The sequence below is a fragment of the Bufo bufo genome, chromosome 4 (genome assembly GCF_905171765.1).
Source record: "Bufo bufo chromosome 4, aBufBuf1.1, whole genome shotgun sequence".
NCBI classification, from domain to species: Eukaryota; Metazoa; Chordata; class Amphibia; order Anura; family Bufonidae; genus Bufo; species Bufo bufo.
Genome location: NC_053392.1, coordinates 250,968,022 through 250,988,321, shown reverse-complemented (window position 1 = coordinate 250,988,321; position 20,300 = coordinate 250,968,022). Strand labels below are relative to the sequence as shown.

Genomic DNA, 20,300 nt, shown 5'->3' with positions numbered 1-20,300 from the left:
AGGAGATAAGTGTTACTAGTGGCAACCATTCATTTTTGTCAAGCATAGTAGGGCCCATTATTTTATCTACATACATAATAAATGTTATGTTTTAAACTTTATAAAGCTACCCATTCACCGTGATTTCTTATATACAGCAGTGGACTGATATGTCAGGTATAATATATGCAGTGTGCCCAGATATATTGTATATACAGCAGTGTACTGATATGTCAGGTATAAGGTATAATATATGCAGTGTGTACAGATATATTGTATATACAGCAGTGGACTGATATGTTAGGTAGGGATCGACCGATATTGATTTTTTAGGGCCGATACCGATAATTTGTCAACTTTCAGGCCGATAGCCGATAATTTATACCGATATTCTGGGTATTTTTATTTTTGAGGAAAAAAAAAAATTTCCTACACAAATCTGCTGAAAATTAATGTTTATTGTTAACGTGTATTATTATTTTATTTTTTTTGTAAATCTTTTTCATTTATACTTAATATTTTTATTTATTTTTTTTACTAACTTTTAGCCCCCTTAGGGACTAGAACCCTTGTCCCATTCACCCTGATAGATCTCTATCAGGGTGAATAGGAGCTCACACTGTCCCTGCTGCCCTGTGCACACAGCAGCATGGAGCTGACTATGGCAGCCAGGGCTTCAATAGCGTCCTGGCTGCCATGGTAACCGATCGGAGCCCCAGGCTTACACTGCTGGGGCTCCGATCGGAGGAGCAGGGGAGAGGGGATCCTGTGGCCACTGCCACCAATGATTAGAACTGGGGGGGGGGCGCACTGCGCCACCAATGTTTTTACTATTGGGATGGGGGGCGCACTGCGCCACCAATGACTAATACTAGGGGGCTTGAGGGGGGGGGGCGCACTGCGCCACCAATGTTTTTACTATTGGGATGGGGGATGGGGGTGGGGGGCGCACTGCGCCACCAATGATTAATACTAGGGGGCTTGAGGGGGGGGGGGGGGGGGCACTGCGCCACCAATGAAGATACCTCTCTTTCACATACAGGAGGCGGGAGCTGGCTGCAGAATCACATAGCCGGCTCCCGACCTCTATGAGCGGTAGCTGCGATCCGCGGCACCTAAGAGGTTAACTACCACGGACCGCAGCTGCCGTTCATAGAGGTCGGGAGCTGGCTATGTGATTCTGCAGCTCCCGCCTCCTGTATTTGAATTAATGAAAGACTCATCTTCATTGGTGGCGCAGCGGCCACAGCCCCTCCCCTCCTCTTGTCTTCCGTCCTGTCATTGGAGGCAGCGGCAGCAGCATCACAGGGGGAGGAGACACTGCTTCCTTCTCCCCTGTGCTGCGGAGGGAACACAGAACGCGCTGAGAGCAGCGCGTTCTGTGTTCCCAATACGTTATCGGTATATCGGCAAAATAGATGCCGATAACGTTCAAAATCCTCAATATCGGCCGATAATATCGGCCAAACCGATAATCGGTCGATCCCTAATGTTAGGTATGCGATATAAATAGATTTAGTGTGTACAGATATATTGTATATACAGCAGTGGACTGATATGTGAGGTACAATCTGTCAATACACTGCTGTATTTACTATATACCTGTACACACTGTACTTTCACACTTGCGGCAGGACGGATCCGACAGGCTGTTCACCCTGTCGGATCCGTCCTTCCACTATTTCGCCGTGCCGCCGCTGCGTCCCTATTGACTATAATAGGGATGGGGGGGGGCGGAGCTCCGGCGCAGCACGGTGGAAGGCCGCCTGACAAAGTCCTGCATGTCCGACTTTTTAGTCCGCCGGCCTCTCACCGCGAACTGCGCCAGAGCTCCGGCCCTGTCCCCATTATATATAGTCAATGGGGACGGAGTGGCGGTCGGGCGGCACGGTGAAATAGCGGAAGGACGGATCCGACAGGGTGAACAGCCTGTCAGATCCATCCTGCCGCAAGTGTGAAAGTACCCTTACCTCACATGTCAGTACAGGCTGTATATACAATATACAGGGAGTGCAGAATTATTAGGCAAATGAGTATTTTGACCACATCATCCTCTTTATGCATGTTGTCTTACTCCAAGCTGTATAGGCTCGAAAGCCTACTACCAATTAAGCATATTAGGTGATGTGCATCTCTGTAATGAGAAGGGGTGTGGTCTAATGACATCAACACCCTATATTAGGTGTGCATAATTATTAGGCAACTTCCTTTCCTTTGGCAAAATGGGTCAAAAGAAGGACTTGACAGGCTCAGAAAAGTCAAAAATAGTGAGATATTTTGCAGAGGGATGCAGCACTCTTAAAATTGCAAAGCTTCTGAAGCGTGATCATCGAACAATCAAGCGTTTCATTCAAAATAGTCAACAGGGTCGCAAGAAGCGTGTGGAAAAACCAAGGCGCAAAATAACTGCCCATGAACTGAGAAAAGTCAAGCGTGCAGCTGCCAAGATGCCACTTGCCACCAGTTTGGCCATATTTCAGAGCTGCAACATCACTGGAGTGCCCAAAAGCACAAGGTGTGCAATACTCAGAGACATGGCCAAGGTAAGAAAGGCTGAAAGACGACCACCACTGAACAAGACACACAAGCTAAAACGTCAAGACTGGGCCAAGAAATATCTCAAGACTGATTTTTCTAAGGTTTTATGGACTGATGAAATGAGAGTGAGTCTTGATGGGCTAGATGGATGGGCCCGTGGCTGGATTGGTAAAAGGCAGAGAGCTCCAGTCCGACTCAGACGCCAGCAAGGTGGAGGTGGAGTACTGGTTTGGGCTGGTATCATCAAAGATGAGCTTGTGGGGCCTTTTCGGGTTGAGGATGGAGTCAAGCTCAACTCCCAGTCCTACTGCCAGTTTCTGGAAGACACCTTCTTCAAGCAGTGGTACAGGAAGAAGTCTGCATCCTTCAAGAAAAACATGATTTTCATGCAGGACAATGCTCCATCACACGCGTCCAAGTACTCCACAGCGTGGCTGGCAAGAAAGGGTATAAAAGAAGAAAATCTAATGACATGGCCTCCTTGTTCACCTGATCTGAACCCCATTGAGAACCTGTGGTCCATCATCAAATGTGAGATTTACAAGGAGGGAAAACAGTACACCTCTCTGAACAGTGTCTGGGAGGCTGTGGTTGCTGCTGCACGCAATGTTGATGGTGAACAGATCAAAACACTGACAGAATCCATGGATGGCAGGCTTTTGAGTGTCCTTGCAAAGAAAGGTGGCTATATTGGTCACTGATTTGTTTTTGTTTTGTTTTTGAATGTCAGAAATGTATATTTGTGAATGTTGAGATGTTATATTGGTTTCACTGGTAAAAATAAATAATTGAAATGGGTATAAAATTAGTTTTTTGTTAAGTTGCCTAATTATGCACAGTAATAGTCACCTGCACACACAGATATCCCCCTAAAATAGCTAAAACTAAAAACAAACTAAAAACTACTTCCAAAAATATTCAGCTTTGATATTAATGAGTTTTTTGGGTTCATTGAGAACATGGTTGTTCAATAATAAAATTAATCCTCAAAAATACAACTTGCCTAATAATTCTGCACTCCCTGTATATCTATACACACTGGATCCATTATACCTCGTACACTACTGTATATACTACCGTATTTATCGGCGTATAACACGCACTTTTTCCCCCTGAAAATAGGGGGCAAATCATGTATGCGTGTTATACGCCGATATTCATTGCGCTGTATGAGCCGGGAGAGAGGAGGGGCTGGAGTCCGTAACTAGGGGCGGGGCCCGGTGCGACGTAGAGTTGTTGCGATACCAAATTTTTGATTCGGTTTCGATACCATGAAAAAGTATTGCGATACTCGATACCATTCGATACCACGCGAAAAAAATAAACAAAAAAAGCCACGTGCATTCCTCATTTTTAAAAATGGCGAATCGCGCAGTTTTTATTTTATTTTTTCTGTTCCGGCATTCACCACCTAGATTTTTTTTTTATATTTTAATAGTTTGGACTTTTCTGACGTGGCGATGTAATATGTTTATTTATATATTTTATATGTGAAATTGGGAAAAGGGGGGTGATTTATACTTCATATTTTAGTGTTTGTTTTTTTTTTCACTTTTTATTTAATAACTATTTCCCCCCTTAGGGGCTAGAACCTGGGATCTTTCATCCCTTTTCCTATTCACCCTGATAGATCTCTATCAGGGTGAATAGGACTCCACACTGTCCCTGCTGCTCTGTGCTTTGTGCACACAGCATCAGGGATGTTACCATGGCAACCAGGGCTTCTGTAGCGTCCTGGCTGCCATGGTAACCGATCGGAGCCCCAGGCTTACACAGCTGGGGCTCCGATCAGAAGCTGCCACTGCACCACCAATGAGGGGGAGTGGAGAGGTCCCTGTGGCCACTGCCACCAATGATTTTAATACTGGAGGGTTGAGAGGGGCCGGCGCACTGTGCCACCAATGATTTTAATGGGATGGGGGGATTGAGGGGGGGGGGGGGCACACTGCACCACCAATGATTTTACCCCTTTATACAGGAGGCGGGTACTAGCAGATCAGCGGCAGTTAACTGCCGCTGATCGCAGCTCCCTGTCAGGGGCAGGGTGCCGGCAATGCGATTCTGCTGCCGGCACCCGCCTCCTGTATGTGTTAAAGACTGACTACTGTATATGAGTCGGAACTTTCACTATTAGGCCACACAGAGCGGCGCCCAGCGATGTCTCAGCACTCACCATTTAGTCCTGGGCGCCGCTCCGTTCGCCCGCAGTGCCCCATTACTGTCTCCTCTCCTGCTCCACATGCTGCTGATTACTATCGGAGCGATGGGAGGAGACATCAGCTTCACTAGTGGGTGTTCCTTCTCCCTGGCTGTAGCGCTGTCCAATCGCAGCGCAGGGAGAAGGAACGCCCACTAGTGAAGCTGATGTCTCCTCCCATCGCTCCGATAGTAATCCTATCATTGGGGGCGCAGTGCGCCCGCCCCTCCTCCGCCCCTCTCTTCTCATTGGTGGCAGCGGCAGCAGCACAGGGGGAGGGAGGACAGCTTCCTTCTCCCCGTGCTGCTGAGAGAGAACATGAGCGCGCCGATAGCAGCGCGCTCATGTTCAGAGATACTAGACTGCGCAGAAGCGCAGCCCAGTATCGAAAAAACGGAAATCCCGGTATCGTATCGATACCGGGACAAAAGTATCGATTGGGTATCGAAATTTCGATACCCGCAACAACCCTAGTGCAGTCACTGTACTCTTACACCGGGCCCCGCCGCTCACCAAAGTATTTATAAACGTGAATCCTTATCCTGTTATTAAGCTGCCCTCTCCCATGTTCCCATGTCCCCCCTGTATCCCCATAGCACTTACGGTACTTAAGCTTCAATAGCAGGCAGAGCGGACGGCAGCAGTAACGTCACTCACTGACGTTGAGCGCCTGCTCCGCCCCCTTTATGAATGAAGCAGGCGGAGCAGACGCGCGACGTCAGTGAGTGACGTTACTGGTGCCATCCGCTCTGCCTGCTATGGAAGCGTGTGAATCGTAAGTGCTGTGGGGATACAGGGGAACATGGGAAAATGGGAGAGGGCAGCTTAATAACAGGATAAGGATTCACGTTTATAAATACTTCGGTGAGCAGAGGCCCGGTGTATTGGGGGACACTGTTATGAGGGGGATCTGTGGATGACATATAGCAGTGTCATCCACAGATCCCCCCCATAACAGTTCCATCCACAGATCCCCCCACCCCATAGCAGTACAATTTGAAATTTAATTTTTTTTCCTGAAATTTCCCTTAAAATGAAGGGTGCGTGTTATACGCCAGTGCGTGTTATACGCCGATAAATACGGTATATACCTGTACACACTGCATATATTATACCCCGTACCTCATATCAGTACACTGCTGTATATACTATATACCTGTACACACTGCATATATTATACCCCGTACCTCATATCAATACACTGCTGTATATACCTGTACACACTGCATATATTATACCATACACCTCACATAACAGTACACTGCTGTATATACTATACATACTGCATCTATTATACCTCTTGTGTGTGCCAGGGATGTTTTGTAATCCCAATCCGGCCCTGATGGCATAAATTATAAAACGCAGCAGCAAGAACAGTTCATGGAACAAAGGGAGAGGCCTGGAATGGGTAGCGGGAGGAGCTATAAAAGGGGAATGGGGGCCCAATTTAGATTCTTGCTATGGGGCCCAGTGATTTCTATGTACGACCCTGGGGTCCGCAAATAAATCCGGATGCAACACGGACAGTATCCATATTTTGTGGATCCACAATTTGCGGATTGGATAATACATACAGTCATGTGCACAAGGCCTTGTTCAGATTACGATTATATAAAGTTTTTCCGCAGTTTGGACTTTGAGATGGTCTTCTGACTCATTTCATACTACGCCATTATAAGACTCACCGCAGGACCCTCTCCGGTGACGAAGTGTACAATGACCTGGAACGTCTCATTGGTCGGTAAAGTTTCAGGCACAGTGATGGTTAGAGCAGAGCCGTAATCGGTAAACTCATCGACCCTAAAGTCCAACGGGAAGCAGCAGGTGCAGTGAGCGGGCCCAGAATCGCTGGCATTATGGATCCCAAAAGGCTGGCTGAAAGTGCTTGGCAAGTCCTCCATTACGGGAATGTCCATAGATGGGAACTGGGAAGGTGTAACTCCTGGAGCAAAACTGCCCTCAAGGGTGGGAGATACGAGAGAATCGGGTGACAAGGTGTAGCAAGAGGAAGAGGAGTAGAAGGACAGGTCGGGTGTGGGAGAATACGGAGGGGCTAAGGGGTTCAGAGGAGATGCTGGAGGTGGGTGACCATTTACAACGGTGCCACCTAGACCAGAAGCCGCAGGATTTTCTGAGGAACATGACAAGTCAACACCTGGTAACCGACTTGGAAAAGAATGGTGGATTCCATTGCGAGAGAAGGACAGGTCTAGGGGCTCTGGGGTCACTATGGGCGAGTGTTCTGCTGTGCCAGGGCTCACCCTGCCAGGCTCTTGTGCCACACTCCATAACTGATCTGTGGTTGGAGAGCTACCCGGTGAGTCTGAACGTCCCAGGGTAGATTTACTCTCTGCCACTGTGGCATTATCAGGAGCCTTGGGGCAGGCAGGGTCACTGTGGGGGCAGCTCTGGTTGGCACTACCATGCCGTCCTCCCCTCCTGCAGCGCACAGAACTGACTCTGACCACCGGGTGAGTGTCTAACACCAAAGCCGGGCCTCCAGGCACCAGAGGGCTGACTTCAAGCACCAAACAACCGGCCAGGTCCCTGGTGTCCGGCCGCAACTCCAGCCCCAGATGGAAGTGATGCAGGCGGTAGAGCTGGAAGCTGGAGGCAGACGCAGGGTCTGGGGGACCCGGGTCAAACCGATGCGGAGACTCCCGGACAGGCCCCGGGTGCAGCGGGCGGCGGCAGCAGCAGAGCGCCGGACATGGGGCGGCCGAGGACATAACCGCAGCGTCTGCAGGCAGAACTACGTGCGAGGACCGGCGACGCTATGTAAAATCCATTGGGGCCCCGAGAGGCCTAATCCGGGAGGAGCCGAAGTAAACACCGGCCGGCCCGGGGCAGGAAGTGACTGAACGGGGGAGGAGTAGGCTTGACACGGGTCAGCCTACCCTGTGATGTCACTGGGGCACGTGACATGGTCAACGTCACGTGGCTTTAAAGCAGACGCAGGGAATTGTGTATGTCCATCCGTAGTGGTGGTAATGCTGCGTGATATGAAAATAATAATAATAATAATAATAATAATAACTATCTCTAATGATAGGTGAGGCGCATGCTGAATTAGGGATTAAAGCGTCGAATGTCACGTGACCCTGTGACGTCAGCGGGTTCTTACGGCGCATGGAATTTAGACACTGCCCTGTGTTAAGGGGCGGGGCATAGGTGCTGTATGTTTATCAGTCATCATGGGGTACCACTGGCCGAGCTGCTGGGATGATTGACGCTCTGCAGCACAGATACTAGCTGCTGTCATGTCGTCCGGGTGAACCGCACGGCCTTCACGCTCCATGACCGCCTGTAGGCCGTGTGTACATGATACCCTGGTACTACCGCAGCAGCTGACATGCCTCCTCCCGCTACCGGGCTGTTCGTGGACCCGGAGTTCCCCGCTTGTGTCTCCTCGCTGGTGGGTCGTGGTGACACCCCGCTGTCTCCATTATGTGACCGCATTACATGGCTGAGACCTCAGGTGGGAGCGCACACACACAGTCCTGTGTCCTCTGTGCAGACTTTGCGGCTTATTCTTGTGCCTTTATCTGTTCCCTAGGAGATTTGTGCTTCTCCCCATCTCTTCCCAGAGAACAGGAGAGCTGCTTTGGGAAAACAAGGCATTCTGGGAGATTGCTGGTTTATCTGTGCCTGCTCTGCCCTGCAAAAATCTCACGCCCTTCTGCGGCAGGTACGTTTTCACCCATTTTCAGATGGTAGAAAGGGCAGGAGGCCCATATACCCCACCCACCAATATTTAAACCGAAACCCCAGAATGCTTCGTGAGTTCTCCTTTAAATAGTGCAAGCTAGAATTCCCTCCATCTCGGTGTGCTCTGTAAGGTCAAGTTCACATGAGTGGATCCAGTGCGGGAAATACTCTGTGTGACAGCTGTATTCCCCGGGCTGAACACTGCTCCTGTGATGCGAACTCTCAGCATTATGATGGTGATTTATAATGCTGTGTGTTCCTGCACTGACAGCATTGAGTAAGTACAGTTCATTACAGCACTGGTCGGGAAGGAACACACAGCATCATAAATCTTTAGAATGCCTTGAATTTGTGTCACAGGAGCAGTGTTCAGTCCGAGAAATTCTGCTGTCACTTGGAGCATGTTTCCTGCACTCGGGTGAAATTGCCCAAAGGGTAACTTCATATGTGGCAGATTTTGTTGAGTGGGGGATGACCCTGTGTTAAAGGCTTAGTACGCCCATTTTTTATTATTGCATTTGCAATGAGCCGGACCGTGGTACGGTTACACGGACGCCAAATTATGCAGTGGGTCAGGATATGTGTATATGGTTTGTTCGTGACGCCAATTGCAGCGTGCGCAGGGTACTAACGCAGGGCCCTTTAAGGTGTTTAAACTCACGTACCAGGTTAGGAATGCCAGAGTGGGCTAATGTCTCTGTGTGATAGTGGCAATAGTGTCAACGGTGTCCCCTACCTGGGTACGGTTGGACTCCTGGATCCTGGCTCACTTGCAATAAAATGAGTGTGTTGCTAGTAGGAGTAATTAAGGGATTTGCAGCAATAATTGAGATCCAGACTTGGAATAAAGTTCAAACTTGTCTTTACTATATGCAGCTTTCATCCTAGTGAGATACAGCAATAGTCTTGGATCCCAGCAGGTATCGGCAATGTGTGGCAGGAATCTATATCTTCTGCTTCTATCATGTGCCTGGAGCTCTTTGCAGGATAAGTCGTCTGCTTATGGCTCTGTAATATGGCAGGAATTACTATCTTCTGCTGTATGGGGGCTGGCTAGCTGAGGAGGAATTTGGCTTCTCCTGGTCTCTGGACGGTACTCACAGTTGTGCTCACAGGGTATGCTTCTTCCTGGAATACTGGAGGTGGCTGCTTGCTTTCACCGGCTGAGGCTGCAAGGCTCAGACTGGGAATGATGATCTTTTGTCTCAGCCGAGACAAGATACTGGCTTGGAGCCCTAGAACTGTGAGCTCCTACAAGCACAGCCTTCCCCTAGCCGGGGTGGCTGGCACACTAACTGAACCTCCTTCCCCACCCATGAGGCAGGATGTGGGAACATTCCACACCTCCTCACAGAGGGGGGAGCTAAACTGGAATGTACTATTCCAGTTCAGAAATACTAAACTGAACTAAGTCCCTGCTAAACACATTGCTGCCACCTGCTGGTGAACATGGAAAATACAGCAATATTCATGTAACAAGGCTTTTAATACACATTTGTGAGAATATTAGATAAAATCACATTAGATGACTGTATAAATACACTTAACAGGTTGTAGCGGGGTAAAAGAGTTTCGTAACATAACTCTGGGATGTTACACATTCTACTCATTTTGAGCTAAAATATATATTTTAATTTGCCTCTATTTAAATGTGGAGCCCCTTTCTCTGCACAGCCTTCAGATTCTCAATTACCGGGGCTCTGTGTTATTACGGTGTTCTGCTCTCTTACATTATAAACACTCATTATAGCTCAGTTCTTATCTTACTGATATGTATGTGGCTTAAAAAGGTGTTTATGACCTTTTAGTAATTTAGAGGCTTATTAGAGGACCGGGACAAAGTGTAAGTACCAGTCACACAGCTAGCCAAACGGTTAAGGGTACTTCCACACTTGCGTTGTGAGGATCCGGCAGGCAGTTCCGTTGCTGGAACTGCCTGCCGAATCCGGAAATCCGTGGACAAGCAGATAGCATTTGTATACTGATCCGGATGAGGATCTGTATCACAAATGCATTGCAATACCAGATCCGTCTCTCTGGTGTCATCCGGAAAAACGGATTCAGTATTTTATTTTTTTCACATTTCTAAACGTCTGCGCATGTGCAGACCGGGAAACTGGATCCGTTTGGCCGGAAAACTTAGTGCCGGATCTGGCATTAATGCATTTCAATGGAAATTAATGCCGGATACGGCATTCTGTCAAGTGTTCTGGAATTTTGGCCGGAGAAAATGCCGCAGCATGCTGCAGTATTTTCTCCGGCCAAATACCGTAAGAGTGACTAAACTGAAGACATCCTGATGCATACTGAACGGAATGCTCTCCAATCAGAATGCATTCAGATAAAACTGGTGTTTTTTTTTTTTTCCAGGATTAAGCCCCAAGGACGGAACTCAATACCGGAACACTTTAACGCAAGTGTGAAAGTACTCTAGCTCTTTGTGACAGAATGGCTTAATACTTTTAATAAAGACCAATTGAAAAAGTGCTTTTTAGCCTAAAATAAGTAAATTGCAATCATAAAAAATTAAATAAATAAAAATTGTTCCCCCCACCCGAAGGCGTACATACCCTTTAACATCAAAATGCCACTTTTGGCATATAGGCAGAATGAGACCTATGCAGTGTATATCAGGGCTATATGTTCATAGTATGCCCCGGGAGATTTTCTAGTACTATACGCTGAACACACTAGGGGTGCCGCCACACGTGTCGTATATACTACAAAAATGTATGCAGGAAAATCTGCAACATTTACAGAACCAGCAAAGTGAGTCCTATTTCAGAAATCTCATCCACATGGAGCATAAACTGACTTGCGTTTCCTGTTTTCAGTCCACAGCTTATGGTATGCGGGTTTTACCTGCGGCTTTCAACCTTTTGCAATGAAAAAATATTCTGGGTGCTTTAGCACTGGTAGAAAATCCACAGTGTCCTCTGGGTGGATTCACACTGTGTGGTTGTGCTTCGTTTTTCCCGCAATTCATGACAGTTTTCCGGGTTTCGTGGCAATCACTTGTGTTTATCACAAAACTGAGGCAAACCAGGTAAAAGCAAAAGTGTTTTTATTTGCTGTGAATGCACAACCGCACTGAGTGAATGCAACCAATACTTAAAGGGGTATTCGGTTACATAAATTTATCCCCTATTCACAGATAGGGGATAACTATTAAATTGCTGGGGGTCCTACTGTTGGGACCCCCGCCGATCACAAGAACAGGGCCCCGCACCCCCTGACACAAACGGAGCGGTCAGTCAGGAATGCGTGTGGCCGCTCCATCCGGAGATAGTCGAGTAATGCGCTCAGCTGTCTGACATACCAGGCCAGTGCTTTGAACCTAAAGGGCCTTGGCTGAAAAGAACGTTCTTTGCCGTCATTAACCATTGTAACACCCGTCAAATGGGCAGACTCTTGTTTAGCTTCTGATCAGATGTATGATCTTTTTCAGCAGCATATTGTGGCGTGTATACAGAGGATGTGCTGCTGACAATAATGTGGCTTGTAGTATGTGCCTGTGTGAGGGTCCTCGAATGAGCGCTGACCAGCTGTCTGTGTAAAAGATCCATGGCGGAAATTTCTGTGACTGAAAATCACTTCCATTCCTTTGACTGGGGTTATTTTGGTGGGAAGCCCATGGATTTCCGCAAGCCCCGTTCAGGTGAACGGAACCAATTTTCAGTTGCAGATATTTCTGCCATGTGTGAAGGCACACTTAGAGAAAGTGCATAGCTGCAAGTCAAAGCAGAAGATTTCAGAACCTGCGGAGGACGAGTTCAGCACTGGGACCAGAGAAGTCAGGGACATATAATGGTCATGTCCCTCTCGGTACCATGAATATCGGTGCTCTTATGTGATCTCTTCTTCCAGGTGCAGAAGAATGTCAGTGTCCACCCTGCTGATATCCTACCATGCACGTCAGAGCGTTTATACAGCTTTGCATAATTATATAATCCAAAACTTGAAAAGGGAACATAGGTGGGGTCATTTATCAAACTGGTGTAAAGTAGAACTGGAGTAGTTGCCCATAGCAACCAATCAGATTCCACCTTTCATTTTTCACAGCTCAGTTAATGTTTCTCCCTTCCCCTTTAAGGTTTTTCCTGCTGATCAGTCCACCTGGGAGGATCAAGGTTACACTGGGCGCTTTACTTGCCGGTTTTGGAGATTTGGTCGGTGGGTGGAGGTGACCATTGATGATCGTTTGCCTTGCCTTGGGCGCAAACTCTGCTTCTCTCATTGCCAGGATCAAGGAGCTTTTTGGCTTCCGCTATTAGAAAAGGCATATGCTAAGTATGTGTGTGTGTGGAGAAAACTCCCTATCTATCCATTGTTGTAAGCTAGAAAATTGTCACACCCACTTCAGTAAACTTGGAGTCAAACAGTTCCAGAACTAGAAGATCTGATACTGGAACAGAGTTATACAGTACCATAAAATTTCCATGCATTTGATTTGCTGTCAATTTGCCCATTCCTGTGTGCACTTTGTGTATGCGATACTTTCATAGTTCAGAATACACTTCTCTGTTTTCCTGGATGCTCATCATATGGCTGGACTCGCCCCCTGTAGTCATGTTGCAAACCAGGAGTACCTCCAAAAACGAGAAGTGTCGGTCTTTCCCCTCTAATTTTCCTTCTTTTGAGATCCGCTCCTGACTTTGGCTCAAACCTGCAGCATGAACTGCACGTGTGATTCCACCCGAATCTGCCTAGTGAAGTCACCGCTCTCCACTCTATACTTGTACACTTGAGTGTATGAAAATAAAACATTTAGTTGCATATATGTATGTGTCTACAGGTTACATGGTTGCTATGAGGCGCTGTGGGCTGGCCAGGTTGTCGATGCTTTGGTAGATATAACTGGCGGTTTGGTAGAAAGATGGACATTTGACTTTGCAGAAGAAGGTTTCGGAGAAGCAATGCTCAGCAGGATGCTGGATTTGAAGGAGACATGTGCAATGAGTTGCTCTGTGCTCCGCAGCAGAGAAGGTAAGAGATTACATTAACCATTATTATTTGTGTTGTCTGTCGTTTGCTATTTGCATTTGTGAGCAGCAGCTTATTATAGTAGCAGGGAGCAGTATAGTAGGATTATTTGGGTAAATTTCACCCGTTGCAATGCATAGGGTGCCTTCTGCACCAGTGCTTCAACAAATTCCAAATGTAGAACATGCAGAATTGCAGCAGTTGTGGACCTACTCTAATATAGTCAACACTTTCCTTCTGGCTATGACATGTAGGGTATTTGTTAAAGGGGTGGTCCATTGTTTTCTAAGTGATGGCCTATCCTCCATGGGAGCAGCACTGCAGTGACGATTGCTGTCCACTACAATGTTGACATAGTTACACCCAAACAGATGATCAGTGGGGGTAGGGTTTGTTAGAGTCCACTGATCAGCTAGTGATGGCCTATCCTAATGGTAGGCCATCACTTATAAAAGGCTAGACAACCCCTTTCAAATTGACCCCAAAAGCTTGTTGATTCCACTAATGTAACCTTTTAGGCCTCATGCACACGGCCGTTGTTTTGGCAGTTCGGATGTGGACCCATTCACTTCAATGGGGCCCTAAAAGATGCGGACAGCACTCCGTGTGCTGTCCACATCCGTTGCTCCGTTCTGTGGCCCCGCAAAAAAATATATAACCTGTCCTATTCTTGTCCGCGCTTTGCATGTAGCCTTACTGATCTTAATTAAAATTATCCCAAAAATGTGCCATACAAAGCAATTTATAAATTAGACTGGGTAGACTGCGCTCGCCCTACAGACTGATAGCTCTGCCTATCAAAACGGAATGACTGCACCGATAGAGGCGATCCCGTGTCAGGCACCTCCTAATCAACCCTATATGTCCCTGGCAAGGGATAGATACCGCCACCCAAGAAAATACCTATTAAAACTACTGTCGAGTGTCAATTGTCAGTGGTCAGAATATACCTGAAAAATAATAAAAATTCCAAAATAAATAATATTATCGCACATACCACACATATGCTCCTATTTTATCAGGTGGTGTCACTATAGGATCACCAGCATACAAAAGGAGCACATGTCATATGTCCCAGGAATTCAAACTTTATCCCGACACTTTTCTCTGGGGTCAGTTCATAAGGGGACCATATTTAGAAACAAATTACCTCAAAAACTTAACCAATACTTAACAAATGGAACATATGTGCAAATCCATTTAGAATCAATTAAACAATGCCCATATGATGTTACAACAGTGATCTCACGGCTATGAAATAAAGTTCCAATCCAAAGTTTGGGATCCAGACTCAAATAAGCGTGCAACCACCAACAAATGAATTATTGATAATGATGTGGCTGTGTACAGTCGTGGCCAAAAGTTTTGAGAATGACACAAATATTAGTTTTCACAAAGTTTGCTGCTAAACTGCTTTTAGATCTTTGTTTCAGTTGTTTCTGTGATGTAGTGAAATATAATTACACGCACTTCATACGTTTCAAAGGCTTTTATCGACAATTACATGACATTTATGCAAAGAGTCAGTATTTGCAGTGTTGGCCCTTCTTTTTCAGGACCTCTGCAATTCGACTGGGCATGCTCTCAATCAACTTCTGGGCCAATTCCTGACTGATAGCAACCCATTCTTTCATAATCACTTCTTGGAGTTTGTCAGAATTAGTGGGTTTTTGTTTGTCCACCCGCCTCTTGAGGATTGACCACAAGTTCTCAATGGGATTAAGATCTGGGGAGTTTCCAGGCCATGGACCCAAAATGTCAACGTTTTGGTCCCCGAGCCACTTAGTTATCACTTTTGCCTTATGGCACGGTGCTCCATCGTGCTGGAAAATGCATTGTTCTTCACCAAACTGTTGTTGGATTGTTGGAAGAAGTTGCTGTTGGAGGGTGTTTTGGTACCATTCTTTATTCATGGCTGTGTTTTTGGGCAAAATTGTGAGTGAGCCCACTCCCTTGGATGAGAAGCAACCCCACACATGAATGGTCTCAGGATGCTTTACTGTTGGCATGACACAGGACTGATGGTAGCGCTCACCTTTTCTTCTCCGGACAAGCCTTTTTCCAGATGCCCCAAACAATCGGAAAGAGGCTTCATCGGAGAATATGACTTTGCCCCAGTCCTCAGCAGTCCATTCACCATACTTTCTGCAGAAGATCAATCTGTCCCTGATGTTTTTTTTGGAGAGAAGTGGCTTCTTTGCTGTCCTTCTTGACACCAGGCCATCTTCCAAAAGTCTTCGCCTCACTGTGCGTGCAGATGCGCTCACACCTGCCTGCTGCCATTCCTGAGCAAGCTCTGCACTGGTGGCACTCCGATCCCACAGCTGAATCCTCTTTAGTAGACGATCCTGGCGCTTGCTGGACTTTCTTGGACGCCCTGAAGCCTTCTTAACAAGAATTGAACCTCTTTCCTTGAAGTTCTTGATGATCCTATAAATTGTTGATTGAGGTGCAATCTTAGTAGCCACAATATCCTTGCCTGTGAAGCCATTTTTATGCAAAGCAATGATGGCTGCACGCGTTTCTTTGCAGGTCACCATGGTTAACAATGGAAGAACAATGATTTCAAGCATCACCCTCCTTTTAACATGTCAAGTCTGCCATTTTAACCCAATCAGCCTGAGATAATGATCTCCAGCCTTGTGCTCGTCAACATTCTCACCTGAGTTAACAAGACGATTACTGAAATGATCTCAGCAGGTCCTTTAATGACAGCAATGAAATGCAGTGGAAAGGTTTTTTGGGGATTAAGTTAATTTTCATGGCAAAGAAGGACTATGCAATTCATCTGATCACTCTTCATAACATTCTGGAGTATATGCAAATTGCTATTATAAAAACTTAAGCAGCAACTTTTCCAATTTCCAATATTTATGTTATTCTCAAAACTTTTGGCCACGACTGTATATTCCTAATGGTAATCACAAAAGCATATCATAGCACTTATACATGGGAGCAGAGGGGAGGATAACTTTTACTTCCCTAATGTAGCTAAAGTCCACATGTAGTACAGAATCGGGACAGGATACGGTCCAAGATTGGTTCTGGATCAGCCTATGAACATTGGTGATGCAGTGGTGGCCATCTTGATGGAGAGTGTGGTATCTGTCTATACCTGCATGCTGTCAGCGGCACTCTAAATACCCGCTCGCCGAGAACTGGAAGTCACATGACCAGAAGTCGGCAGTGGAACACAAAACCAGGAAGTAAATCGCAGATATCATACTCCTACATAAAAGATTAATTTTTTTATTTTTTTTTTATACTTGAAACTTAAGTTTTATTTTAAAAAAAATTGGAAAACTTTTATTTTTTCAACTTTTTTTTTTTTCTTTTGTCCCACTCTGGGACTTCAACTTTTGGGGGTCTGATCCCCTTTACAATGGATTACAATACTTCTGTATTGTAATGCATTGGCTGTAAGTGTATTACTCAGTGGAATACACTTACAGCTTCCTGCCTGTGAGATCCAGATTGTTCCGCAAAACTACAGATTGTTCCGCAAAAAATGAGCCCCTAAACAACTCAGTAGACCTAAAAATAAAAAAGTTATGGGGGTCAGAATATGGTGATGTAAAAAAAAAAGTATCAAAGTTTAAATTTATTTTTACACTATTTAGACATAAAAAAAAAACTACACATATGGGGTATCGTTGTAATCGTACTAACCCAGAGAATGAAGGGCATGTCAGTTTTGCCGTAAACGAAACGCAGTGGGAACAAATCCCGTAAAACGGTGGAGGAATTGTTTTTTTTTTAATTCCACCCATCTGGAATTTTTTTTACCGCGTCCCACTACATTTTATGCAATAATTAATGGTGGCCTTAGAAAGTACAACCTGTCCCTGGAAAAAAATAAGCCCTCATACAGCTATGTGACCGGAAATATAAAAAAGTTATGGCTCACGGAAAATAGGGAAGAAAAATGAAAACGAAAAAACCTCCGGTATCCTAAGGGATAAATGGATTCTTTATTTTGTGTCAGTTGTTTTGATTAATAATATAAATACCTATAAAGCAATACCAGACCGCTTGCAAATCAAATACAAAACTTTATTACAGAATTAAATACAGGGAAAGGCGACCTCAACTGGAGGAAAACACATCAGATACAAAGTTCAAAAATTGTCCATATTGATATACAAAACCAAATCAAATAAAGTGCTAGTGCAGTGGTGGGCAAACTTTTTTGTCAACTGAGCCAAATATCGCCAAAACCACGATTGAAATTTCTTTCGAGAGCCACATTTTTAAAACCTAAAATATTGCGTCAACAGTACCAGTGAGCACTATTAGGGCTCATGCACACCGTGTGCCCGCCGTTGCCATATTGCAGGCTGCATACGGCGGGTCCGCAATACACGGGCACTGGCTGTGTGTAGCCCGCATCAAGGACCCATTCACTTCAATGGGTCCAGGATCCGGGATATGAGTGCTACAGTGGGCTTCCGTGGTGCTTCTGGCTGTGCCTCCGCACCGCAAAAAAGTAGCGCATGCGCTACTTTTTTGCGGTGCGGAGGCACAGCCAGAAGCACCACGGAAGCCCACTGTAGCACTCATATCCCGGATCCTGGACCCATTGAAGTGAATGGGTCCATTTTGCGGGCTGCACACGGCTGTGTGCAGCCCGCATCATGGACCCATTCACTTCAGCATGCGCTACTTTTTTGCGGTGCGGGCAGTCGGATGCGGATCGCGAACCCCATTCAAGTGAATGGGTCCGCGATCCTCATGCAGCTGCCCCATGGTCTTTGTCCGTGCATTGCGGACCGCTATTTGCGGTCCGCAGCACAGGCACGGCGCCCTTACATTCGTGGGCATGAGCCCAGAATGTGTTTTTACATACTTTTATATGTACTTTCTTTTATTTGGATGTTGATTATTATTTCATTTTATCTTTATCATTTTTTACTTTTATTAAACTTGTCTGCAGATGTGGATGTAATGTGGATGACACACTTATGGGGGGATATCTGTGGATGACACACTTATGGGGGGATATCTGTGGATGACACACTTATGGGGGGATATCTGTGGATGACGCACTTATGGGGCGATATCTGTGGATGACGCACTTATGGGGCGATATCTGTGGATGACGCACTTTTATAAAGACCTATTGAAAATGAAAATTACTTACGGGTAATTGGATTTTACTCAACCCACAACAGCACCACGAGAGGATGGATCTGCCCCCAAAGACGGGAAACCTGCAGCACAAAAAGGCGGAGACTCCTCTCTGCCCTCAGTATGACATTCCCACGGATTTGAGGAACTCCGCCGTATACGTTAGTTTACTTTTCTACTCCTTTTTTTTCGACACCCGTGAAAACACTCCACCACCCAGGATAAAGAAAGAAGGGGGGGGGGATATAAGGGTGCTGTCGTGGGTTCAGGAAAATCCAATTACCCGTAAGTAATTTTCATTTTACCCCTCACCCACGACAGCACCACGAGAGAGAGAGAGACAATGAAAACTAGGGTGGGATGACAGTAGATGGCACATAAGCTCCAAAGAATAAAAGAATAAATCAGAAGGAGAGTTCAATTGTAACCGGTAGTGGTTAAAGAAGGTAGAAGGAGAAGACCAAACTGATGCTTTACAGATGTCCTCGATAGAGACCGCTGTTCTTTCAGCCCATGACATTGATACAGCCCTTGTGGAGTGCGCACGCAGACCCTCAGAAGGTTCCTTCCCCGAGGAAGAGTATGCCAGAGTAATAGCTGACGTGATCCATCTTGGCAGAGTCTTCTTTGAGGCCTGATGTCCTTTTTCATGGAAAAAACTAAGAACAAATGGCGAGGAAGATGTCCTCCACTCACTAGTCTCATTCAGGTACTGAATGAGATATCTTCTGACATCCAGGCAATGGAAAACTTCCTCCCTTTCTGAAGATAGATTATCATAAAAGGAAGGAAGAATAATTTCTTGTGATCTATGGATTTTAGTAGCTACTTTAGGTAAGAAAGCCAGGTTAGATTTTAAAATGACTGTCCTGAAGGATAGTTGTGTACGGGGGATTTATGGAAATCGTCTGGATTTCGGAGACTCTACGTGCTGAAGTTAAGGCCACTAATAAACATAGCTTTAGAGAAAGGAATTTTATATTAATCTGATGGATAGGCTCAAAGGGAGGGGCTGTCAGGGCCTGCAGAACCAGATTTAGGTCCCAAGGGGCTATTCTCTGGGAAACATTAAGGGAAGATCTGGAAACCGCTTTAAAGGGTTTTACGCTAAGTGTTCGTTAAAGACGGCCGAGAGGGCAGACACCTGGACTTTCAGAGTGCTTGGAGAGAGACCTATTTCTAGCCCCTTCTGAAGGAACTCTAGCACCTTTTATTTAAAGGTGGAGAGCCTGGAAGGTTTTTAAACTGAAGACCTGCGAAAGACAAAAACTTTTGCCAGGTTCTGGCATAAATAGACAGTTATCTTTTTCCTGCTACTTAAAAGGGTGTTTAAGTTGACAGAAAATCCCTTACTCCTCAACAATTGCCTCTCAAGTTCCACGCCGTCAGGCTGTCCACTTGCAGATGGAAAATCAGACCCTGAAAAGAAGATCCTGAGTTGCCGGGAGCACCCAAGGATCTGAAATCGATAACTTTTTCAGCCATGTAAACCATGGCCTTTTTGGCCAAAATGGAGCGATTTAGTATTACCCTTGCCTGATCTTCCCTGATTTTCCTCAGTACTCGGGGAATCGGAGGGAAGGCATAGGCCAGAGGAAAATCCCACCTGTGGAGGAAAGCATCCAGCTCACAGGGGGATCCCTCTGGAGACAGGGAAAAAAACCTCTTCACCTTTTTGTTCTGAGCCGTGGCAAACAGGTCTATATATGGGAGACCCCAGCTTTTCGAGATCTGGGTGAACATCTTGTGGTCCAGACACCACTCCCCC

The 20,300-nt window shown here is 46.0% G+C and overlaps 2 protein-coding genes across 4 annotated transcripts in view; one reads left to right on the top strand and one right to left on the bottom strand.

Annotated features, from left to right (window-relative positions):
• Positions 1–7,596, bottom strand: part of RNPEPL1 (arginyl aminopeptidase like 1) — a 38,677-nt gene extending 31,081 nt beyond the window's left edge. Inside the window, exon 1 of one of the 2 annotated variants that reach the window (XM_040428480.1) lies at positions 6,400–7,596. In XM_040428480.1, the coding sequence (XP_040284414.1) occupies positions 6,400–7,443 (1,044 nt within the window). In that variant the 5' untranslated portion in view covers positions 7,444–7,596. The remainder of the gene's footprint in view (positions 1–6,399) is intronic. The other variant, XM_040428479.1, reaches the window with a different exon arrangement.
• A 212-nt stretch (positions 7,597–7,808) lies between these two features.
• CAPN10 (calpain 10) overlaps positions 7,809–20,300 on the top strand; it is a 60,983-nt gene continuing 48,491 nt past the window's right edge. Inside the window, exons 1-4 of one of the 2 annotated variants that reach the window (XM_040428478.1) lie at positions 7,809–8,192; positions 8,271–8,402; positions 12,516–12,712; positions 13,218–13,408. In XM_040428478.1, coding sequence (XP_040284412.1) covers positions 8,067–8,192; positions 8,271–8,402; positions 12,516–12,712; positions 13,218–13,408 — 646 coding nt within the window. In that variant the 5' untranslated portion in view covers positions 7,809–8,066. The remainder of the gene's footprint in view (positions 8,193–8,270; positions 8,403–12,515; positions 12,713–13,217; positions 13,409–20,300) is intronic. The other variant, XM_040428477.1, reaches the window with a different exon arrangement.